At 39.6% G+C, this 22,747-nt stretch overlaps 1 protein-coding gene across 9 annotated transcripts in view; it reads right to left on the reverse strand.

Moving 5' to 3' along the window:
* Nucleotides 1-22,747, reverse strand: part of elmo1 (engulfment and cell motility 1 (ced-12 homolog, C. elegans)) — a 201,678-nt gene that overhangs the window by 49,717 nt on the left and 129,214 nt on the right. For 7 of the 9 annotated variants that reach the window (XM_057827714.1, XM_057827712.1, XM_057827710.1 and 4 more), the window contains 7 exons: nucleotides 22,334-22,412; nucleotides 21,973-22,014; nucleotides 20,108-20,158; nucleotides 19,902-20,024; nucleotides 13,991-14,119; nucleotides 13,823-13,927; nucleotides 11,606-11,714 (listed from right to left, as the gene is read on the reverse strand). In XM_057827714.1, the coding sequence (XP_057683697.1) occupies nucleotides 11,606-11,714; nucleotides 13,823-13,927; nucleotides 13,991-14,119; nucleotides 19,902-20,024; nucleotides 20,108-20,158; nucleotides 21,973-22,014; nucleotides 22,334-22,412 (638 nt within the window). The remainder of the gene's footprint in view (nucleotides 1-11,605; nucleotides 11,715-13,822; nucleotides 13,928-13,990; nucleotides 14,120-19,901; nucleotides 20,025-20,107; nucleotides 20,159-21,972; nucleotides 22,015-22,333; nucleotides 22,413-22,747) is intronic. The other 2 variants (XM_057827716.1, XM_057827715.1) reach the window with 1 other exon arrangement.

A 22,747-nucleotide genomic window follows, 5' to 3' on the forward strand; every position in this document is an offset into this window, starting at 1 on the left:
ATTTTATGTTGTATAACTTTAGTTCCTATGTGAATATTAGTTCCTACTTGTTTTGTTGTGGTAGGAGGGTTTTGTATTGAACACGGGCCGTGTTGGTTATTATTATAGCAGAGAAGACAGCAGTAAATCAACAAAGACAAGTCAACTGTGCCCCGATCTACCACTCAAGAGATCTGATGGACTCAAAAAGTGGGTTACGATTGCATATTAGTTTGAAAATCGACTGGATCCACCGTATTTTTACACGAGTGACTTCCGGTCTGCCCGATCCTCCGGTAGTAGTATTGACGCAGAAGGGTCGCATCTCGCATCAAATAATAAACTCTGCCGTTCTTTTGCGTCTAACATGTGGCCGCACTGCGACTGGTGTGCATGGGCTGATTGACTTTAACGCCCGCGCTTCACTGCGTTCTTGCGGCGGCCACGTTGTCGTGCCGTTGACGTTTCTGGGTTATACTGTCGTACCGTGTTGGTCCTCATTATAGTAGAGAAGACGGAGTAAATATAACCTACACAAAGAAACTGTAACCCGATGGACTCACAGCCTCAAAAAGTAAGGGTTACATTACGTCAGAAACTCGTTCAGTACGCCTCCGTTCCGAACCGAGCACCACGTACCGAAACAGTTCAATACAAATACATGTACCATTACACCCTTAGTCAAGCAGCCCCTCCATTTTTATCTACACTGGCTAGAAACAGTGTCAATTGATGGTGCTACCTTTGTGCTGTAAAAACTGTCATTTGTGCTGCTACGGTTTTATGGATTTTATTTTAATCATATATATATATTTTTTTTTACCCTGATGCCATTATCAACACAAACAAGGTTTTGATAAGTTTATGCTTATTTAAATACATGGTATAGGGAATGTATCCATCATAATACCCTTTTTCATAATATATCAGAGTATCACCAACATTTTAGCATTTTTTTATAGCTTAAGTCAGTGCTTTTCTATTAGTTACTGTTCTGCCCCACCCCAAGGAAGACGTAAACGTTTTGTATCCCCCCAACTTTGTGCAGCCACTGTAAATATCAATGAGATATCAGTTGTCTATAAAGTTACTATTTTTATCAGTACACCTCTGCATAACATTTGTCATTTTTAATATTGAAGAAAAAAGTAATCTAGGTCAACTTACATAAAGTATAACTTTATTAAAAAATTTTTAGGGTTGGGCAAAATTATCGCGTTAACGGGCGGTAATCAATTTTTAAAATTAATCACGTTAAAATATTTGACACAATTAACGCACATGCCCCACTCAAACAGGTTAAAATGACAGCACAGTGCAATGTCCACTTGTTAATTGTGTTTTTTGGAGTTTTGTCGCCCTCTGCTGGCGCTTGGGTGTGACTGATTTTATGGGCTTCAGCACCCATGAGCATTGTATAATTATTGACATCAACATCTAACTTGACATCTAACTATAAAAATACACAGAAGGTACATTTATTGACCATTTGATACCGAAAAATAAAACTGAGTCAAATCAATAAATAATAATTCAAATTGATTAGCGACATTAACTCATGAGGACAATATGCCAAACAACTTGAATGAAATAAAAATTAATTAATTAATTAAGTATCATTGGACAGAGGGACACTTATTTTTGCTGCAAGCTGGATCACCTACTTTGCTTGGTGGTGTTATTTTGCGCTGAGCAACTTGGTATGCCACCTTACATGATGCGAACAGTGCTCGCTGGTTTACTGATGTAACAATGTGAAAAAGTGGGACGATTGTTGGCAATATTCAGCACATTTTTTATGTAAAACAATCAAGCGGCTTATCAATGTGATTGGGGTCTAATGGCTTTAAGTGACGTCTTAATTGATTTGTCTTCCTGCTGTCCGCTGCATTTTTAGACAAAATAAACAGACTGGTCTTTCCTCGTCTCCCACTGCATTAAAAGTCAAAGTCAAAAGACAAACGCTACATATGCTTAATCATATTTCCACGTCTTAACTCTTCATATCTTCAGTGCATCTGTGCTGTGTACTCTCGTTTGGTTCAGAAATACTGCGCACACTCTGAAAATGAGAGTGCCACTGCCACCCACTGAGTGAATTTGCAATTACAGTTTATTCTAGTACAGTAAAAAAGTATGTTCCCTCAGGTCACGTGTGCCGCCGCTGGCATCGCTCTGCACAAGAGATTGAACAACACTGGTTTTTCAGGAATGGTACTGATTAGTAGTAGAGGGGCCGATAACCTATTTTTGGAGCAAATATTCATTTGCAGTAAAAGTTGGTGTAAAATAATTGAATAATGCAAACACTGAACTTCTTTGAAATGCCTACAGCATTGAATCACACAAATAGAAAATAATAGGTCGAGAAGTGCCTGAATTTTCTAGACTCAGAAACATCTCTTATAAACTCGAATAAATAAATATAAAAACAGGTATAGATTAATGGACAAACTAATTGTAGAAAGAACTATTGGAAATGTATCTGTCAAAATATTTTTTCATAATACAGGTAGTCCCCGGGCTATAACGGTCCCGACTTACGCGATTTCGACTTTTTGGTGCCTGCGTTTCTTGTTTTAATTTCTTTTATGTTGACTGTTGTTTGGTGAGTCATGCTTTTATTTTGGCGCCGGAAGTGTAGAGTATGCGAGAGCTTTTACACACTCAAACAAAAACTTACCTTATGTTAGTCTTAACAGACAGCAGCTGGATTCAGCAATGTTAAATGAGTTATGGCATATTCACTGTTGCCACTAGAAGTCAGTGTATCCACCCAAATCAATACAAAATGCACTTTCAAAACACACCATTACAACGCGATTCAAACGAATACTCAAAGCAGCAAAACTTGATTCGAACCTTTTTTTCTAAGCGAATTACTCGAGGTAATTATTTCATTGTTGCAGTGCTACACCTTAAGTTGGTCTTAACAGGGAGCAGCTGGATTCAGCATATTATAGGAGTTATGTCGTATTCACATTTGCCACTAGAGGTCAGTGTATCCACCCAAATCCATAAAACTAAATGCAAACACTTTCAAAACAAACCATTACAACGGCACTGTAATTAAACGAATCCTCGAAGGAGCAAAATTTGATTCGAATTACTTGAGTTAATTGATTAATCATTGCAGCACTACTAAAATTATAGTACCATTCAATGTATTTCTAGTTGTTGTTTGTGTATGTGTTTCTTTTCCTTCTTCTCTTGTATTTCTTTTCTTCTGTCCCCCCATAATCCCTTCCTGTTCGCTGCTTTGTCATAATAAAAAGGTATTTTGAATGATCACAATGGGAGTATGTCAGACTCTCAATGTGAAACATTAAAACTGTTCAGAATCCGGGCACTTAGACTTCCATTCTCTGTGTCAAACAGCTGAACAGGACAGGTTTTAAAAAAAAAAAAAAAAAAAATTATAGTACCGCAAATAAAACTTTACAGCACAAACCGCCACAAACGATTGACATCATTTTTTTTAGGGCGGTCAAAATTATCGCGTTAACGCGCGGTAATTAATTTTTTAAATTAATCACGTTAGAATATTTGACGCAATTAACGCACATGTCCCGCTCAGACAGTATTCTGCCTTTTGGTAAGTTTTACAGCAAGGCTTTTTGTGCTGTCTAACAGCGAACTCTTGTGGTCGCTTTGCGACATGGTTTATTGTTTACTTGCCAGTTCAATATGGCTGCACGACGTCTCGGGCTGACGCCTGCGTTGTAATGTGCTTATATGATCCTTGGACAAGATTTGTCCGCAAGTATGGTTGTTGTAAAGATTGTAAAGAATGTACATATTATGTTAGTAAGCAAAATGTTATATTTTTTGTATGAGACGCTTTTTGTTTATGTTTACTGAACCTGTACAGCGTGCTAAGCTAACGTTGTTGCTAATGCAATGCTTGTGTACTTTTTTTTGTAGTTTTACGACAGTCTAAAGAGGACAATGGTTTGAGGCTATTTTATTAATAAATCAGATGAAAAAGGAAGAAGTCTGATTATTAAGGCGTCGTTCACTAGCTGTCTAGCTTTGGAAAAAGCAGACGCGTCGGAGTGAGGACAGCATAGACAGATTTAAATGACAGTAGAGTGAAATGCCCACTACAGTCCTTATGTACCGTATGTTGAATGTATATATCCATCTTGTGTCTTATCTTTCCATTCCAACAATTTATTTTACAGAATATATATATAATTTACAGAAAAATATGGCATATTTTTTAGATGGTTTGAATTGCGATTAATTGCGATTAATTACGATTAATTAATTTTTAAGCTGTAATTAACTCGATTAAAAATTTTAATCGTTTGACAGCCCTACATTTTTTACATAATTTGCTTTACTGGTGGGATTTTCACATCGAAGAGTCGCTTCTCCTTCAAGTGAAGAGCCTACGAAAGCTACATCAAACTGTACATACAACATTCTAACTGTTCACAGTACAGAACTTCCTGACAGTTTTGACCATTAAAGCATGATAGAATCCAAACAATGACTAGAGACAGACAAACAGAGCTCGAGATTGTTAAAAGTTGCAGCGAACGTTCGGATGCCAGCGAGCCGGCGCGGCAGATGGTGGAGCCGGGAGCGGCCCGGCAGATGGAGAAAGGATGGAAAAATAAATAATTATATCAATAAATAATAAAGCCGAGGCAGAGGGAGAGACACGCGAGCCGGCCAGAAAAAGAAAAAAAAAGCTAAACAAAAAAACCATCTGCTGTCAACAGAGTCCAATGTGAGCTTATTAACAAAGATGAAACAATATAAATGCCTCTTTCAACAAAAGCAAAAGGAATTAAATACTATTCAAACCTCCAAAATAAAAAAAAAAATGAAACCAAAAAATTCTCTAAAAATTAAAAAATATGATTAAATAAAAAAAGGCTAACCAACTACTACTACAATGGATATGAAAAATACAAAGAATTGATACTTAAAAAGATAGTGGGGTTTCAGTTTTGATTCGTGGGGGCAGTGCTTTATTACACTTAGCACTTCCAACTAAGGCAGTTTGATTCATTGATTTTGAACCAAAACAAACCAAAACTTTTCTGGTTGTAACGATGTTAAAAACGTTCAAATCGGTACGTTCGATTTTCAAAACCGCACCGTTTTAGTTTATCTAAGCAGTCGTAGTTTCCTCTGCATTTCTGCTTCCTCCTTCGAGGGCACGCTGTCTTAAACAACAACAACAACAACCATGGCTACTGGCGATTCTGCTATTGTTGCCCAGTCATCTTTGGACATAAATTGCACAATGCCATGAGTAAGTGTTATCTAATGATTTACTTATAGGGATCCACGGACGGAAAGACTTGTAGTTCTTAAAAGATGAACGTTATTATGAGTTCAATAATTTGATATTGAAACCCCTTCTTGATGTTTTTAGTTTTTATACAATTTGTAAAATTAGCTTAATAGTAGGTCGCTATTGTTGTTGACATCACAGGGCGGTGACGTCACATGGTTACGCTGCCCGGCTTCCAGAGTATGACTGTAGCGACGTAAACCTGTCATCTGTTCAACCCTTTCAATTTGAACCCGAGAGGAATATTAATAAGCATGACAGCACTGTCGATATTTCACAAAATGAGCAGCAAAAGCAAAATGAACAGGAAAGACAGGATGAGACGAGACGAGAGTAGGACAAAACCGGTGCTCTGCCAAAATGTGCTACACCAGCGAAACGTCTACGAGAGGCGAATTTGACACCCAAAGTACTACTGTGCGTTTTCAGCTTGTTTTGTATAGAGGTAGAACATACTAAAGATGCCTTAAGAAAATCATAGACTTCATTACTATTGACGTGACACTTCGTCATTCTTCGCGTCACACCTTATCAGAGGGAGCCGAGCCGCCGAGCTTCATTAAGGAACAGTCACCCGAAGACGGCACAAGCTCTTTCCAAACCAGATTTAAGCTTGGATTTATGGAAGAACTACAAAAGCTGTACCGCATACAAACAGGAAGGATTGTCTCAGGGGTGATTTGTTCGAAGATTCAAGGTAAATATTTTATCTTTCGTACCATGCATGCATTTGGAAACGTTGTGAAAAAAATCAATGGGAGAACGGGAACCGCAGAGTAGCATTGTACTTCGACAATATACGTAAAATAAACACTAACTGCATGGTTTCTTTGCTTTTAACCAAGAATCGAGACTGCTTTACGTCCATATCTATGAAGAATTCGGGGATTTACGCATTTATTGACAAGAATTTTTGCCAGAAAAGCTCTGTTTATGCCAGGCGGCCGCTAGCCTCATTCGCCAACAGAGTAGCATTGTACTTCAACAATATTTGGCGGAAAACACTCATGTGACTTGAAGTTCCACTCTGAGACCCCCAGTTTGGACAAATTTCAAAATTGTCATATATGCATGTCTGATACATCATCGGAAAGCTTAAAATCTCAATTTTCTGGGGGAAGAAAAATTTTGAACAGGAGAGCATTTTAAAAACTTTTTTTTTTTTAAACAGCAAAACCCTAACTGAAGGTGAGAGCACGAAAGAGCAGAATTAAAGATGCCATGATCTTAACGAGATATTATCGCGTACTTACCTTGTTTCGATCCAAAAACTCCATGTAGCATGCATCATCGAGTGTCAAGACACAGATGTGAATGGCCACAGCCGTATTTTTGGGGGATTTTATGGGTGAAACATGGTCATATAACATGGGTCGTGATGCAGAAATCGCAGACATCAAGGAGTGGTCGAGATGTTCTTTTACATATATTTACCCCTTTAAATGTTTTTTTTTTTTTTTTTTCCTTTGTTTGGATCGATTATAGGAGGGAGCGGGAGATCGACAGGCGAACCGGTGCGGCGTCTGCAGTAATGCGGACTCTGCAGCGGTCCGTAGTGGTGAAGAAGGAGCTGAGTCGAAAGGCAAAGCTCTCGATTTACCAGTCGATCTACGTTCCTACCCTCACCTATGGTCACGAGCTTTGGGTCGTGACCGAAAGAACAAGATCCCGGATACAAGCGGCCGAAATGAGTTTCCTCCGCAGGGTGTCCGGGCTCTCCCTTAGAGATAGGGTGAGAAGCTCGGTCATCCGGGAGGGACTCGGCGTCGAGCCGCTACTCTTCCGCGTAGAGAGGAGCCAGCTGAGGTGGCTCGGACATCTGGTTCGGATGCCTCCCGGACGCCTCCCTGGAGAGGTGTTCCGGCCATGTCCCAGCGGCGGGAGGCCCCGGGGACGACCCAGGACACGCTGGAGAGACTATGTCTCTCGGCTGCCCTGGGAACGCCTTGGGATCCCGCCGGAGGAGCTGGTTGAAGTGGCTGGGGAGAGGGAAGTCTGGGCTTCCCTGTTAAAGCTGCTGCCCCCGCGACCCGACCCCGGAACAAGCGGAAGATAATGGATGGATCGATCGATTATCATCCAACATATCGGGGAAAATGCGACAGTAACAAAAAAATAAAATTATGCCATAGTTATGAGCAGTGTTGTCAGTAACGCGTTACTAAACGTGTTACTGTAATTTGATTACTTCTTTCAGTAACGAGCAATCTAACGCGTTCATTTTTCCAAGCCAGTAATCTGATTAAAGTTAGTTTCCTCAGTGCCTGTGTGTTACTATTTTGTTGTTGCCTCATACTGTATGTAGAATGAAGAATACTGTAGTCATGTACGAAGAGCATTTGAATAGAAAATACTGCTCTTGAGTTTGGGAGTGACATCACGTCTCACGTTTTCTCATCGGGAAAAAAAAACGGGTCACGTGTATTACCATGCTGTGTGAGTGCCGTCTGCCACGGCGGTCAACAACATAGCCTGGCTACCTATCAGGATGCTAACAGTAAAGGAGCCGGAGAGATACAACAAACGGCTGCATTTGCTCACTGGAGATACAGCCATTACTTCACATATCCATCCAGTAAAGATGCCAAAAATATCTCCGTGTGTTGCAAACTGCGCTGGCTCAGAAAGACTGTCGACAGCTAAAAACTCGACATCCAATTCAACAATGAAGCACTTGGAATTACAGCACAACGCCAAAAAACTCGAAACAAAGCCGACAGGTGACGAGACAGCCAGCACTTCTACAGTTTGTAACCAGCCTTTATAATATGTGTAATTATGTACATTTTATAGTTTTTAGTTTTTTTTTTTTTTTTTTTTTTTTTTTTTTTAAGAGTTTGTAATCAAAGGCGGAGTTTTACATTTGTGGGACTGGGGGAAAAGCATGTTGAAAACAAACAAAAGTCAAAAGTTTGGAAAAACTACAATTTTTGCGTTTTATATATTTTCACTACTATTGTAAATTCTCACTGAAGACATTAAAACTATGAACGAACATGGCTAAGCAAGGGCTAAGCGAGTCAGTGGTGGTTGAAATCAACTCCATTGACTAATTAAGCCCCCGCTATCTCTAAGATTAAGCCTTATGTGAAAAACTCAATTACATGCGATGACATTTTTCTGTTATTTTTATGTTGTGGCAGCAAAAGGAGAAAAATTGGTAAAAAGTAACTCATACGTTACTTTTAAAGTAAGTTAGTTACTTTGATAGTAAAGTAATCAGTAAAGTAACTAGATTACTTTTTTAAAGTGTAATCAGTAATTAAATTACTTTTTAAAGTAATCCGTGACATCACTGGTTATGAGGTAGATATGCGTGACTTATTGTTACGTATATGTATATGTTTAAAAGTAAAAATTATGCGAGTGAATAATTTTTTTAAGTAGTTTATCTTTTTTTTTTTATTTATTTATTTTTTTTTTAAAGAAATATTAGACATCAAATAATGATTCTAAGCTAAAAATGACAGACATTTTGAGTAAAAAATATAATTATGTACCTTCTTTTTTTGGCTGGGTTGAAACCAAAGCGGTTTCACGACGTCTGTAAACGGGGGTTTCCAGGGTAAGGACAAATTAAAATTAGTTTTGGGGCTTAATGCGGCATGAATCTGCTATTGCAGCATATAGACATATTGTTCTATCAAACACAACAGTTCTTTGGCTTAAAATACAGTAATTTATTTTAAAGAGGGGTGCAAGAGCAGAAACTTCTGTCTTGTCTGTGTTTTCCGCCGTAGGTAAAATAAATGCTAACTGCACGGTTTCTTTGCTTTTAACCAAGAATCGAGACTGTTTTACGTCCATATCTATGAAGAATTCCGGGATTTAAGCATTTATTCACAAAACTTTTTGCGGTAAGTGCCCGTTTTGGTTTTAGGTCGGTAGCAGCTTTGGTTTTGAAAACATTTGAATTTGAAGTTTTTGAAAATAGGCCCCCTACGAATTGGCCCCGTTTCCCGTATCATGTATTATGAAGTCTATGAAGAAAATACTTAAACGTAGTCATATCAAATAAGGGTGGTTTAAATACGCTACGTGGCTAATGTGGTCAACAGATCAACAATCTGTATGAGAGGGAAACACATGCAAAATGTATTTTGAGGCAATGAAAAGGTAATAAAAGCCTCAATAAAAACACAAATATTAAGTACTCGCCGCTTTTAACCGATGTGAATATGTTGGAATTCTCACCGTGTAGAAGAAATTACAGAACACCAGTAGTGTTCGTCTAGTGAGTGACAAACTTCGTCATCACCCTTGAGCGTCCATAAAACATGGCGCCCTCCGTAGGTCAAAACATTTACTAAATATAGATCTAACTCATATTAACATTTATCTTTTAAGAGCTACAACTCTTTCTATCTGTGGATCCCTTTAAAGTGATCCTCTAACTTAAATACATCTAGGCTCTAATAAACCATAATTGTTCTCTTGTACTAAAATATGTTGTTAGAAACACATAAAATGTTAAATCAATGGCAATATTTTATAATATTTAGTACATATTTTGACCGTTATTTGACGCCATGGTTTGCGGGCTCGCAGTGATGACGTCAATGGCATCTTTCCAAATGTGTAGCGTGTTCAACAATTGCTTATTGCTGCCTAAACTCGCGAAGTAAAATGTCACGATATGCTGCTTTTGGATGCAATTTCCAGTCAAATGGAAACAAGGGGAGTGAAGTGAGTGGTCAAGGTGGAATTATTATTTTTAGTGAATAAATGTGCATAAGTGGAAGGTTCTCCCACTTTTTGGTCCCTGTGTGCACGTATCCTGCCTAAACTCGCGAAGTAAAATGTCACGATATGCTGCTTTTGGATGCAATTTCCAGTCAAATGGAAACAAGGGGAGTGAAGTGAGTGGTCAAGGTGGAATTATTATTTTTAGTGAATAAATGTGCATAAGTGGAAGGTTCTCCCCCTTTTTGGTCCCTGTGTGCACGTATCCTACCCACCACGCGTTGCAACTGGCGCCCGAACATGTATCCTGGATCCTCAGTCAAGCAAGGTCCCACCGTGTCTGCAATATTGGTTTCGGATCTGTCCATTGTTTTGATTCGTCGGTCCCAACGCGGCTTTTCGGATCAGTCTATTTTGTGGAATCGACGGCCTGATCACGGCTGGAACATTGCCATGGGATCGGTCTAATTCCTGGATCTTCGAGTGAGTAAAAAACGCGGATTTGGATTACTATTGCGATCTTTTTTGTTGACTATTCTTCGTGGGAGTTTTCCCCAAATCATACTAAATAATTAAAGCACCATGGCACGCTACAGTGATGACAGTGACTGACGTGGACCTTACAACAATGTTGGCGTTCGTCAGGGAACACGGGTTTGCGTACTGCTGAGCTCCACAGTGAAGAGTGGTCAAGGTGGAAATATTTTTTTGTGAATAAATGTGCATAAGTGGAAGCTTTTCCCCTTTTTGGTACTTTTATACACGTATCCTAGCTACCACGCGTTACAATGTACAAGACATGGATTACACAAGGTGTGCTCTTTGGCCTGTACTGTAAGCACACGACAGCTCTGGATGCTAACAATCTACATAATTATATTGGGATGTTTGAAAACGCAATATGCTTAACTTGAATATCTGCTAATAAACCCGGAGTTCCCAACCGCACTCTGTCACTCTGTTGCCATTGAGACAGCGAGTGCATCACCAGTTTTGCCCAACTTTTGTCTGATCAGGTATTTGCTGCACGCATTTTTCCCTGAAGCTCGTCTTGTGAACGACCGACAGTGCTGTCCTGCTCCTTACTTTTCAGATCTGGTTCAAATAGGAAGGGTAGAACTGACGACATGTTGGGAAAGCTAACTATTGACACGCTGGAATTTCGGCATCGGGGCCGGTGACGTCGCGCACTGCGACGTAGCAAGAATGGCGACCTATCACTTAAAATAATTTTACAAACTTTATTAAAACAAAAACATTAAGAGGGGTTTTAATATCAAATTATGATAACTCATACTAACATTTATCTTATAAGAATTACTTGTCTTAAAAATAGAGGATCCCTATAAGATCAGAGCTGGGGTCTGTTGTATAAAAAATGCTTTTAATCCCAAGGGATTGTTGTGTGTGTATTAACAGTTAAATTCACTGGCACTTTCAATTATAATAAAGAAAAAATAAGTTAAAATAGAAGACATTCTGAATAGTCATTATTTGTATTTTGCCAAGAAATTGTAATCGATAATGCAAAATTGGGTTTCAGCGAAAATAATCAGGGTTTCTTTTTAGTAAAAATCCCAAAAGCCCTTGGAAGCGTGTGGTGGGAAAAGCGTGTGTGCGCGCACAACTTACGCAGCTCTCCCACTTTAAGGATCTCGCAGAGCATCTTTGTAAGTTCGATACTGCTGCGGCCAAACGGACATTCGTGCTTGTCTTCCCGACTGCTGTTCTCCAGGACAATCTACGATGCCAACAAAACAAGGAAAAACATAAATGACTTAAAAAAAAATCAGTAAAATTATCTAAAGTTGTATCATAGACTTCATCATGGTATTGACGGATCAGATCGGTCATGCACTGCGCCTCGCATTCAAGGAGGGGGCCGCCCACATAAAGAGGAGCTATTCACAAACACACGCACACAGCGATCTAACGCCAGATTTCTGTTGAAAAAGTACGAAAGCTGTACCGCACACAAAAAGGAAGGATTGTGTCAGGAGTGATTTGCTCGAGGATTAATATATCTTTCGTACCATGCATGCATTTTAAAACGTTGTGAAAAAAAAATCAATGGGAGAAATTAGCTGCTACTGCATTGACATTATACTTAGCAATCTTTGCGAAAAATAACTGCTACGCATTTAAGCATTTATTCACAAGAATTTTCACCGGAAAAGCTCTGTTTACATAAGGCGGCCGCTAGCTACAGTCACTAACAGACTAGCATTGTACTTCGAATATTTACGTAAAATAAATGGCAACTTCACGTTTTTTTGTTTTTTTTGCTTTTAACCAAGAATCGAGACTGTTTTACGTCCATATCTATAAAGAATTTGGGGATTTAAGCATTTCTTCACAAGAATTTTCACCAGAAAAGCTCTTTTTACATAAGGTGGCCGCTAGCTACATTTACTAACATTGTATGATTTATCGGCCCCGCGCCCCGTCAATACATTATGAAGTCTATGAGTTGTATTTAGAAAATACGTACATTTATACAGTTTGTTATGAAGAAAATAAATAGTACAAAATCTGCTCATGCACATTTACTAAATCAAGTAATCACCAATTAAGAAATGAGTGCCAAAGAGAAACAAGCAGTAAATGAGGTAAGCTCATAAATTTTGAATAGACTTCATGTATTTTGAATCGTGACCACTGTCCCTGAAAGGGATAACATACAGTACATTTACGGTACATCAAATAATTGTATCATAATAATAAATTAAAATAAAAACAGTTTTGTGACTACCGTATTTTTCGGACTATAAGTCAGTTTTTTTTTTCTCTCTCCACAGTTTGGCTGGGGGTGCGACTTTACATTATTATTAAATTTCACTTGTTATTTTTTGTGTTTTTGAGTGACACTGATGGTTTGTTGAACTTGTTAGCATGTTCTTTATCCTATAGTTATCTGAATAACTCTTAATAGCTATGCTACATTAACATACCGGCCACGTTCGCATTTTGTTGTTGATGCATCATGTAACATTATCATACTGCACACTTATTCAGCATGCGTGTTCTCTATTGTATTTTTATTTGAAATTGCCTTTAAAGATGACATATCTGTCCTATGTGTTGGATTTTATCAAGTAAATTTCCCCCAAAATGAGACTTATAGTCCAGTGCGACTTATTTTTTTCCCTCTTCATTCTGCATTTTTGGGCTGGTGCGACTTATTCTCAGGTGTGACTTATAGTCCGAAAAATACGGTAAATCCTTTGACAAATACCAAAACTCCAAACTACCGCATCTTAAAAAAATTGGGTTTTTACAGATATGGTGGAAATGCCCCAAAAACGCCAAAGGCTGTCATCTTTACTTGCCAGAAAAATAAAGAGTTTATGGGAAACTACATGATATTTAAAAAAAAAAATTTTTTTTTTTTTTTAATAAGAGCCATTGTTGTTAATATTTGGTTTTGAATGGTAATGATGAACACTAACCAAAAATTTACAAATATGAAAAACTGATTTGGGCAGAAACTGTCAGAAAATGCCAAAACGGCCAGAAAAAAATGCATTTTTTTTTTCAATCAAAAAAGGGGGTAGGTAAATGAAGTTCAAACCATTTTTTTATTTTGAATATTTTCTTTTTGGCTAATTGATTCACAGCTTCATGGTGATTCATTTCGTCTTATGTTGCCACTGTCAAATAAATTGTTTCCGGGTAATATAATTTGGTGTAAATATCCGATAAACAGTAAGGACAGCTGCGACTTATAGTCCAGGGCGGCTTATCTATGAACAAATGTCGTTTTCGTGTCAAATTTCGTGGCTGGAGGCTTATAGTCAGGTGAGTCTTATAGTCCGAAAATTACGGTACTTGCTTAAAGAGTGCACTGACCCTGATGTAAGCATCCTGGTGGTGCCTGGCGAAATACAGCATGTTGTCCAGTGCCAGCATTCCGGGAGGAATCTGGGTGAAATCCACTGCCGGGTTCACATGGTTCTTCGAAAACAAACACATGTAAGAAGACCAAAGTACAGCAAGCGCTAAGACGAGCAGCCTTACGATGAAGCCCAGCTTCTTGTAGTCTCGCGTGTACATGGATTTACGCTTCTCCATGCTGCCGCCGTTGTTGGCCTCGCACTCCACGTCGAAGGCGATCCGACGCAGTTCGAAGATGATGTCACGCTGAGCCTGTGAAAAGACACGCAGCATTAGAAAATCACTTTACTTGTTCGTCAATGAAAATCTTCAAAAGCATAACAATGTCATACCATATGAACACATTTTTGCCACGTGTAAAAGTGTTCATTTAATTTTTTTTTTTTTTTTAATTCTCAGTATCAAAAAAAAAAAACTTCTAGATGTTTACGGTAGTCATAGCAAAATTTGGAAAGGGACTAATTTTTCTTCACCATTCTTTGCAAAAAGTGGGATCTTGAACATGATCTTGAACCTCACAGTAAAATTTTGAAGTTTATAGACAAAAACATTTTGAGAATTATTCACTAGAACTAGACAAAGACAAACACATTTTGAAATGACTACAATATGACTAAGACTAGTAAGTATCCGTCCAAAAGACTAAAACGAAAATAAAAATGGCTGCCAAAACAACACTGCATCACATACTATTTTCATAGCGATTGAACCCCAGTTATGAACTACTGGACAATCGTAAATATGTGGCTCCTCCCGTTATGCGATTGCCACGGACCACTCTTCACACTGAGCTGACGCAAGTGTGAAAAGGCTCTGTAACTTCGAATAGAATAGAAATCATTTATTGTCATTGCACAGAGTGCAACGAGATTTAAAGCTTTGCCATAATGTGCACCACATCAAACAAAAGCAAAAGTACAATAAGGCTAATTAAAAAAACAAGTTACAGTGTACACAGATTGGGAATAAAGTAAATAAGTGACTAACAGCATTGTGGTGATGTGGTGTAAATGCATGACAATTTACAGTAGTCAGAGAAGGAGGCAGATGGCTGACTTGATATGACAGTTGGTGCATAGATATTGCTGTAACAGTCCACAAATGCTATACTTTAACTGCAAATATTGCATATGCAGTCCCAGATTGAGACAGATGTCTGAACATATTACTTAGTGAGATGCATGTGACAATGTTGTGGCATGAGCAGTGCAATGACTTAGTTTTGATTCCAAGTTTTTCCCCCTCATAAAATGACTATTTTTCATTTAAGAGGTTATGATTACATTTTTGCCAAATCACATACAGTGAAGAAAATAAGTATTTGAACACCCTTCTATTTCGCAAGTTCTCCCACTTAGAAATCATGGAGGGGTCTGAAAATTTTATCATAGGTGCATGTCACCCGTGAGAGAAACAATCAAAAAAAAAAAAAAAAAAAAAAAATCCAGAAATCATATTGTATGATTTTTTTAACGATTTATTTGTGTGATACGCTGAGTTTGAGCTTCCTCCAAAGGTTTTTTATTGGGTTTAGGTCTGGTGACCAGCTAGGCCATGCTAGAACCTTGTTATGCTTCTTACGGAGCCACTCCTTGGTTTTCCTGGCAGTGTGCTTCGGATCATTGTTATGCTGGAAGACCGAGGCACTACCCATCTTCAATGCTCTGACTAAAGGAAGGACGGCATTCCCCAAATTCTCAAAATACAGGGCCCCAGTCATCCTCTCTTTAATACAGTGCTATCGTCCTGTCGCATGCGCAGAAAAACCACCCCAAAGCATAATGCTCCCACCCCCATGCTTCAAAGTAGGGATGGTGTTCTTGAGATAGTATTTATCATTCTTCCTCCATACACGGTTAGCGGAATTATGACCAAAAAGTAATATTTTACTCTCATACCACAAAACTTGCTCCCATGACTCCTCTGCATCATCCAAATGGTCATAGGCAAATTTAAGATTGTCCTTGACGTGTGCTGGTTTAAGCAGGGGAACCTTCCGTGCCATGCATGATTTCAAACCATGACGTCTTAGTGTATTACCAACAGTAACCTTGGAAACGGTGGTCCCAACTCTTTAGTTCTGGGCTGATTTCTCACTTTTCTTTTTGAGACCCCATAAGGTGATATCTTACATGGGGCTCCACGCCGATTGAGCTTGACCGTCATGTTTAGCTTCTTCCAACGCTAGCGGCTAACGCAACAAGCAAACGTGATGGAGTGTGGCTTAAGAGAGGTTCGCCAAAATTTCACCCGACATTAAATAGACTCTTGGCGGCATCCAGACGGGCTTTCACCCGCTCTCCTCCCTTGTTCTCACGATTTCCAAAGAGGATGCTTTCAATGCTTTCTACTGGTGGCCAAGCCACAGGCTAACGCTAGCGGTTAACGCTACAAATGAACGTGATGGAGTCGGATAGCGGCTCTAACCTTGTCGAAACAGCTGAACTTAATGAGTGGATTGGGCACGGACTGCATCTAGCAATTAGTATGTCTGTGTGATTTCTCTGATAGCTTTTGTGATGGTAAAGCATTCAGCATAAAGTACAATCCAACAGTGGAAATTATAATATGACCGTTTAATGGCCCCAGCTATTTTTCTGTATGTGCTTAATTCTGTGTCATTAGATCAATGCAGCTTTAATGTGTGTGTGTCTGTGTGGGGGTTCATGTGTGCTTGCATTTATTAAAAAATGCACTGGGGAAAAAAAAACCTGAAACCTTGAAGTAAACACTTGTGTTGAGTAATTATGTCACAGCAGCAATTAACAATAAAGTCTTTTTGAAGTGTACTGTTCAAGCTGTAAGTAATTCGTATTACAATGACATGTTTGCACAGGCATATTGATTTTGACAATGTACATTCTTCAAGCCATACAAGCTGTTATAAATGTTCAAACTTGAATTCTTATCGTTTACAATAAATTTTTGTATACTTAATGTTTAGACTGCATGTACAATTGTTAAATATATTAAATTGAAAGCTAGTAAATAAATCAACAAACGGTTAATCTGTATTTCATGCACTGATTCAGATTTTCAATTTATATAACAGTCCGCTTGGGCGAATTTATCGTCATTTATCGTTATCGAGGTAAATCTGCTCAATTTACGTGCTTAAGGCCATATCGCCCAGCCCTAATTGACACCAGCTCTCACAAGATGGCAACGAAATTCCGTTCGATAAGCATCGGGCCGTTGCAGACCTTCTGCGGTGCCAACTTCTCTCTCTTCTTCAGAAATTACAGAGCAAGTTACAAGTAGAGCAGTTACAGAAGTTACATTACACACATACTGTATATCATACAACATAGCAGGGTATGACACGACGCACAGGTCACGTGCAGGGATTTTTTTGTACGAAAAAAAGGAGAACTACCAGTCATGGCTGGAGGAAGGGGTGGGGGGGTCAGTGATAGTAAGAAAAAGGCGGTGGCGGACAGGAGGGGGGGGGCATTGTGTGTGAGTGTGTGTAGTGCAGTACTTCTCAAATAGTGGGGCGCGCCCTGGGGGGGCGCAGAGCGATGCCAGGGGGCGGGCGCATGTAACCTCGGGGAACATGTTTTTTTTTTTTTTTTTCCCCCCGTACTGGAATAAAGTGTACTTGCACATCCACTCGGTAGGTGGCAGAGGCGCTCTCATTTTCAGAGTGCGCGCAGTATTTTTGAACTAAGGAAGAGCACTCAGCACACACAGACAACAGATATGAAGAGCAGTGTGCCACCGCCGTTTTTGAAAGCCGTTTTCCGACCGGACTCACTCATGCAGCGACCCACTGTCTTGTCCGGTTCTCACGTCGCCGCCCGAGAAGTGCCATTTTCGGCTTGGGATCGTCACGACGACCGCCCTCACCTACGGTTCTACCTCGGCCGCCGTGAATGCGCTTTTTTCGTGCCGTTTGCCTTTTAGCTTTGACTTTTAATACAGTGGGTGATGATGAAAGACCACTGTTTACTGTGTCTAAAAATAATTATAGCAGACAGCCAGAAGCCAAATCAATTAAGACGCCACTTAAAGACATTAGACCCCAATCTCATTGTTAAGCCGCTTGATTTTTTTCAGTGAAAACGTGCCGAATATTGCCAACAATTGTCCTGCTTTGTCAGTGTTATAACAGTAAACCAGTGAGCATTGTTAGCATGCTCATTGCAAAATAACTCCACACCATTGCAAAGGAGGTAAATACTGTGAGCAGCAAAAATAAAAACTGTCCTGTCCAAGGACACTTTTTTTTTTGTATTTTATTCAGATTTGTTTTTTCGGTCAAATTTTTTGGCACATTGTCCTCATGAGTGAATGTTTCTAATCAATTTTAATTTGTTATTATTTACTGATTTTATTACATTTTATTTTTCTGTATGAAATGGTCAAAAATGTACCTTGAGTGTATTTTTTAGTTTGGATGTGAATTTTTTTTTAAAATTCAGGCAAATTGATGCACGTCAAGTCTTCTCTGTTACAAACAAAACAATGTTAATAAAGTTACTTTATTATAAGTTGATGGTACTTTTTTTCTTTATTAGAAAAAAAGGACACAATGTTAGGCAGATGCGTATTTATAATAGTAATTTTATAGACAAATGATACTATTTACAGTGGCGGCAGAGAGTTTGGGGGGGGGGCGCGAAACATTTACGTCTTCCTTGGGGGGGCGTGACAGAAAATAATTGAGAAGCACTGGTGTAGTGTATCAGTATTTGTACGTGTCTGTAGACAAAATAAGAGTTGCAGGGCCCTGCAACCGGCCTTGGGAAGAGAATCAAGGGCAAGAGAAAGGGCCATCTGCCTCCCTCCAGGAGTTGGGAGGGTTCGGATAAGGGTGTTCGGGAAAGGGAAAATTATAATTGAATTAAGCCGAATGAGTAATTTAAAATGTCCAAATACAATTGGTCTTCAGTCAAATTCGCACTCCTCAGGCTGTAGTTGAGAACTCAGGTCCCTTAAGTCATTGCCAATAGTCGCGGTCTGCCTCGACAGTTCCGTCACTTGGCGCCAGGTAGCATCCATTTTTCTCCATCCTTCCTCGGACCGAACCGTGAGTCCACTGAGCCAGTTCTCGATCAGAACCTCGACGCGGTCTTCCAATGCCTTGAATCGCACCATTTGATCCGAGGTCAATTTGTTGATTTCCTTGAAAGCTACCCTCTTGGAAACTTTCCAGTAGAGCAGGGCACCTCCTAAGCCAAACAAAAGGAACCCCACGACCGTCACGCCAAACAGCTAAATATCCTCGATATCTTCCACAGACAGGACAGTAAGACACGCTGGCCTCCATGATCCCATGAATCTCTCACGTATCCAGCGGCGAAGGTACCATCTGGGCAAGACTGCTCTCCTGGTGCACTGTGTCTTGTTGAAAAAATCTTGTCAATTGCGTTGAGAGACCAACTAATCAGATCCATTTTCGTATGAGGGACCAGCAACAGTTGATCCACAGAGGAAATACAAAAAAAGCAGACAGACTAGACTGACGAAGATAGCAGGAGCAGGGAGGAAACACATCCGCCCCCGTCGAAGGCAGGGAAAAAACAAAAACATGTTACAAGTTTGAGTCTTACTGATTGTATGGGGTGGACAGGCATTTTATGCTACTATCAACCTCAAATCAGTACATCTGATTCAAGATAATACATTGAGTGGAGGTGGACCTGTAATAGGCGGACTAACAGGTCATTCAGGGTCAGAATTCTAGCTGACAGACAGGTGTTCAAATACTTATTTGCAGCTGTATGACAAAAATAAATCACGCATTGTAATTTCTGGGTTTTTCTTTTTAGATTATTTCTCTCACGGTGGACATGCACTTACAATGAAAATTTCAGACCCCTCCATGATTTCCAAGTGGAAGAACTTGAAAAATAGCGGGGGGTTGACACACTTATTTTCTCCACTGTATTTCTAGAGAAATTCATTAATTTTCTTTAAATAACAGTGATTCATTTCTCATAATATGTTGATTCACCCCCCTTCGGTTTGGATTCGACCCACCAAAATCTCAAATTTATACCAATTGTGTTGCTTGGATGTGCACACTCACCTGGTCCTGGGGGTCCATCTTGGTCATCATGCGGTCCTCCAGCAGATTAAAGGTGAGAACCTGCAGAACGTAGAGCTGATGCGCCATCTCGTCGTTGATGGGCGTGGGGCCTCGGATGACGCTCTAGGAAACAGGACCAGAAAAGACGTAAGCTCCCCCGCAGAGGCAATGGTAAAAAAATGTGCCAAGTATTTTGGAGGGCCTACGCTGAGGATGACGGAGCGCAGTTGCTTCTGGGCCAAGATGTGAGCCATCTCCTGCACAAAGACACAAGAATCAAGCAAAAAAAAAAAATAAGAAAAAAAAAATCTAAATCTCCTTCAAACAAAACTTATAATGTACTGCGGTTTTATGAATCCCGGATGACTGCCAGAGGTTTCAGCAGCGCCCATTGGCGGTCAGCAGGGATGGAATAGAACTACAATTTCAAATGAGAATTTACAATGAATGGGATTTAAAAAAATGGAGGATGTATAGTCAAATTATTGCAATATTAGGGCCATACTGTAAAGAACAAATATGATTCAGTGGTTATATTTAATTCTTTTAGTGCCATTGCTAATGACAGATGTCCAAAATTGAGTAGCCAACAAGTTAAATTGTTAAAATGTGTTCAATATTTAAAGTTTATGAGAGTTGTCCGATAATATCGGCCGGGAAAAGCATTTAAAACAATATTGGAAAATGTCAGGATCGTCAGTATTTTTATTTATTAACTCACCCAGGCCAATGCAGGACCTTTCCTATGGTTAAAGCAGAATTCTCACATCTGTAATAATTGTTAATTGGTTTTCAAGCATTGCGAATGTAATAATTATTAATGAAATATATATAAAAGAAATCAATGATTTGGACATGTATGCATGCATATGTCCATCCATCCATCAATTTTTTTAATTGAAAAAAATCCACGATGGACCGAGGGCGTGAAGTTTGACGTGCGATATAGCGAGGGCTGTAATTTCATTCTTTTAATAAGCCATGTGATCCAAGGTTTTGAACAGGCCTGATACTGGTGTGTGGCCACAGCGTAAACATCTGATGTTGCTCACAGTGGTCCTCAGTGTGCTCAGGAAGCTTGTGTCTGCTCAGACACATGAAAAATTAGAGGGAACTTGATCACAATACAATTAGCCATAAAACGTAAGGCCACGGCCGCTTATATCGGTATCTGTTTGATATCGGTATCGGATTTTTGGAGTTGGACATCGGGATATTGTTTATCATTTAAAAAGTCATTCTCTAACAGCTTTAATGTTCATTCATTCATTCATTTTCCATGCCGCTTATTCCTCACGAGGGTCGCGGAGGTGCTGGAGCCTATCCCAGCTAACTTCGGGCAGTAGGCAGGGGACACCCTGAATTGGTTGCCAGCCAATCGCAGGGCACAAGGAGACACACAACCATTCACGCACACACTCACACCTATGGACAATTTAGAGTGTTCAATCAGCCTACCATGCATGTTTTTGGGATGTGGGAGGAAACCGGAGTTCCCGGAGGAAACCCACGCAGGCACGGGGAGAACATGCAAACTCCACACAGGAAGGCCGAAGCCCGGGATTGAACCCTTGATCTCAGAACTGTGAGGCAGACGTGCTAACCATTCAGCCACCGTGCTGCCAGCTTTAATGTTTGTAATATATTTATGTCAATATTTGTTCCAGAGAAAATACATTGAACACATGAAAAATCAAGCTTATTTGTCATATTGTGCCTTTTTTTCATATTCTAGAGTTGTTGGATTACAATTATTCTAATTGAAATACAGTATTTTTAGCATGTCCTGCTTGATATTTTTGTTGTAAATAAACATAGTACTGTTTTTCTTACAAACAATATCATAAAAATCATGAGTAAATTATTCCACAGTAGGATTTTGTGGGGATGTTTAGATATAAGTATAATATTCCTTCACAGTGTGGCCCTGTTGTGATTTAAATTAAAAAAAAAAAAAAAAAGTCAACATAAAAAGGCCATAGCGTGCCTCAATCTGTTGGGTGTGGGGGGGGGGGGGGGGGCTACTACTTGGAGTACCATAACAACTAGTGTAATGGAGTGCTGCACTTACTGTCAGGGGACAATTTAGGATGTCCACAATGTGCTCATCAAACTAGCGTGTTGTCGTGCGCCGTGAGGAAACAAAGTCAGAAAAAGAACACACCACAAGGTGAGCCAAAGTGACCACGTTCACAAAAAGGGGAAGCTTGGGAGAGGGAAAAGCTGGCAAAAAGGATGGCTTTTTATTTTTAACACAGTGATGTCATTCCAATGCGGCATTCTGGCATGTTCGACCGGGAAAAAGCGAAGGAGCTGGAAGTTCATTCATTATTAAAGATCACAGCTGGCTGGACTGTGCTGATGCAAGAGGAGGGGAAGGAGGGTTGACGCCGGTGAGATCTGCAGGCCAAATGGAAGAAAAGTCAACTTACTTGTCTTCTTTCCTCGGGCGCTTTCAGGAAGAGCGCGTTGATGACAGCGATGGTGTACGTCTGGATGTCCTGGTCCGTCCTGGAACACACCAAACAACAGCATTACTGTATTTTCGCTCCCTTTAAGTTCACTTCACTAAATATTAGGACTTTTATTTACTTGAATGTTTTATGAATACTTGTGCATTGACCTTCACAAATGAGCAGATTTTTTTCTGATGTGATGCTGGTCCGAGGATGACCTTTGTTAGAAAATTACTTTGACGCCATCCAGTGTATATCATTTACAGTTTTGTATAAAATGATTCAACCCTCACCGCAGTATACAGTCGTATCTCTACATACGATCGCATCGACATATAATCTTTTCGGCATCTGACATTAAATTTGACTTGTCATTTTACGACGTGCTCA

The sequence above is a fragment of the Corythoichthys intestinalis genome, chromosome 22 (genome assembly GCF_030265065.1).
Source record: "Corythoichthys intestinalis isolate RoL2023-P3 chromosome 22, ASM3026506v1, whole genome shotgun sequence".
NCBI classification, from domain to species: domain Eukaryota; kingdom Metazoa; phylum Chordata; class Actinopteri; order Syngnathiformes; family Syngnathidae; genus Corythoichthys; species Corythoichthys intestinalis.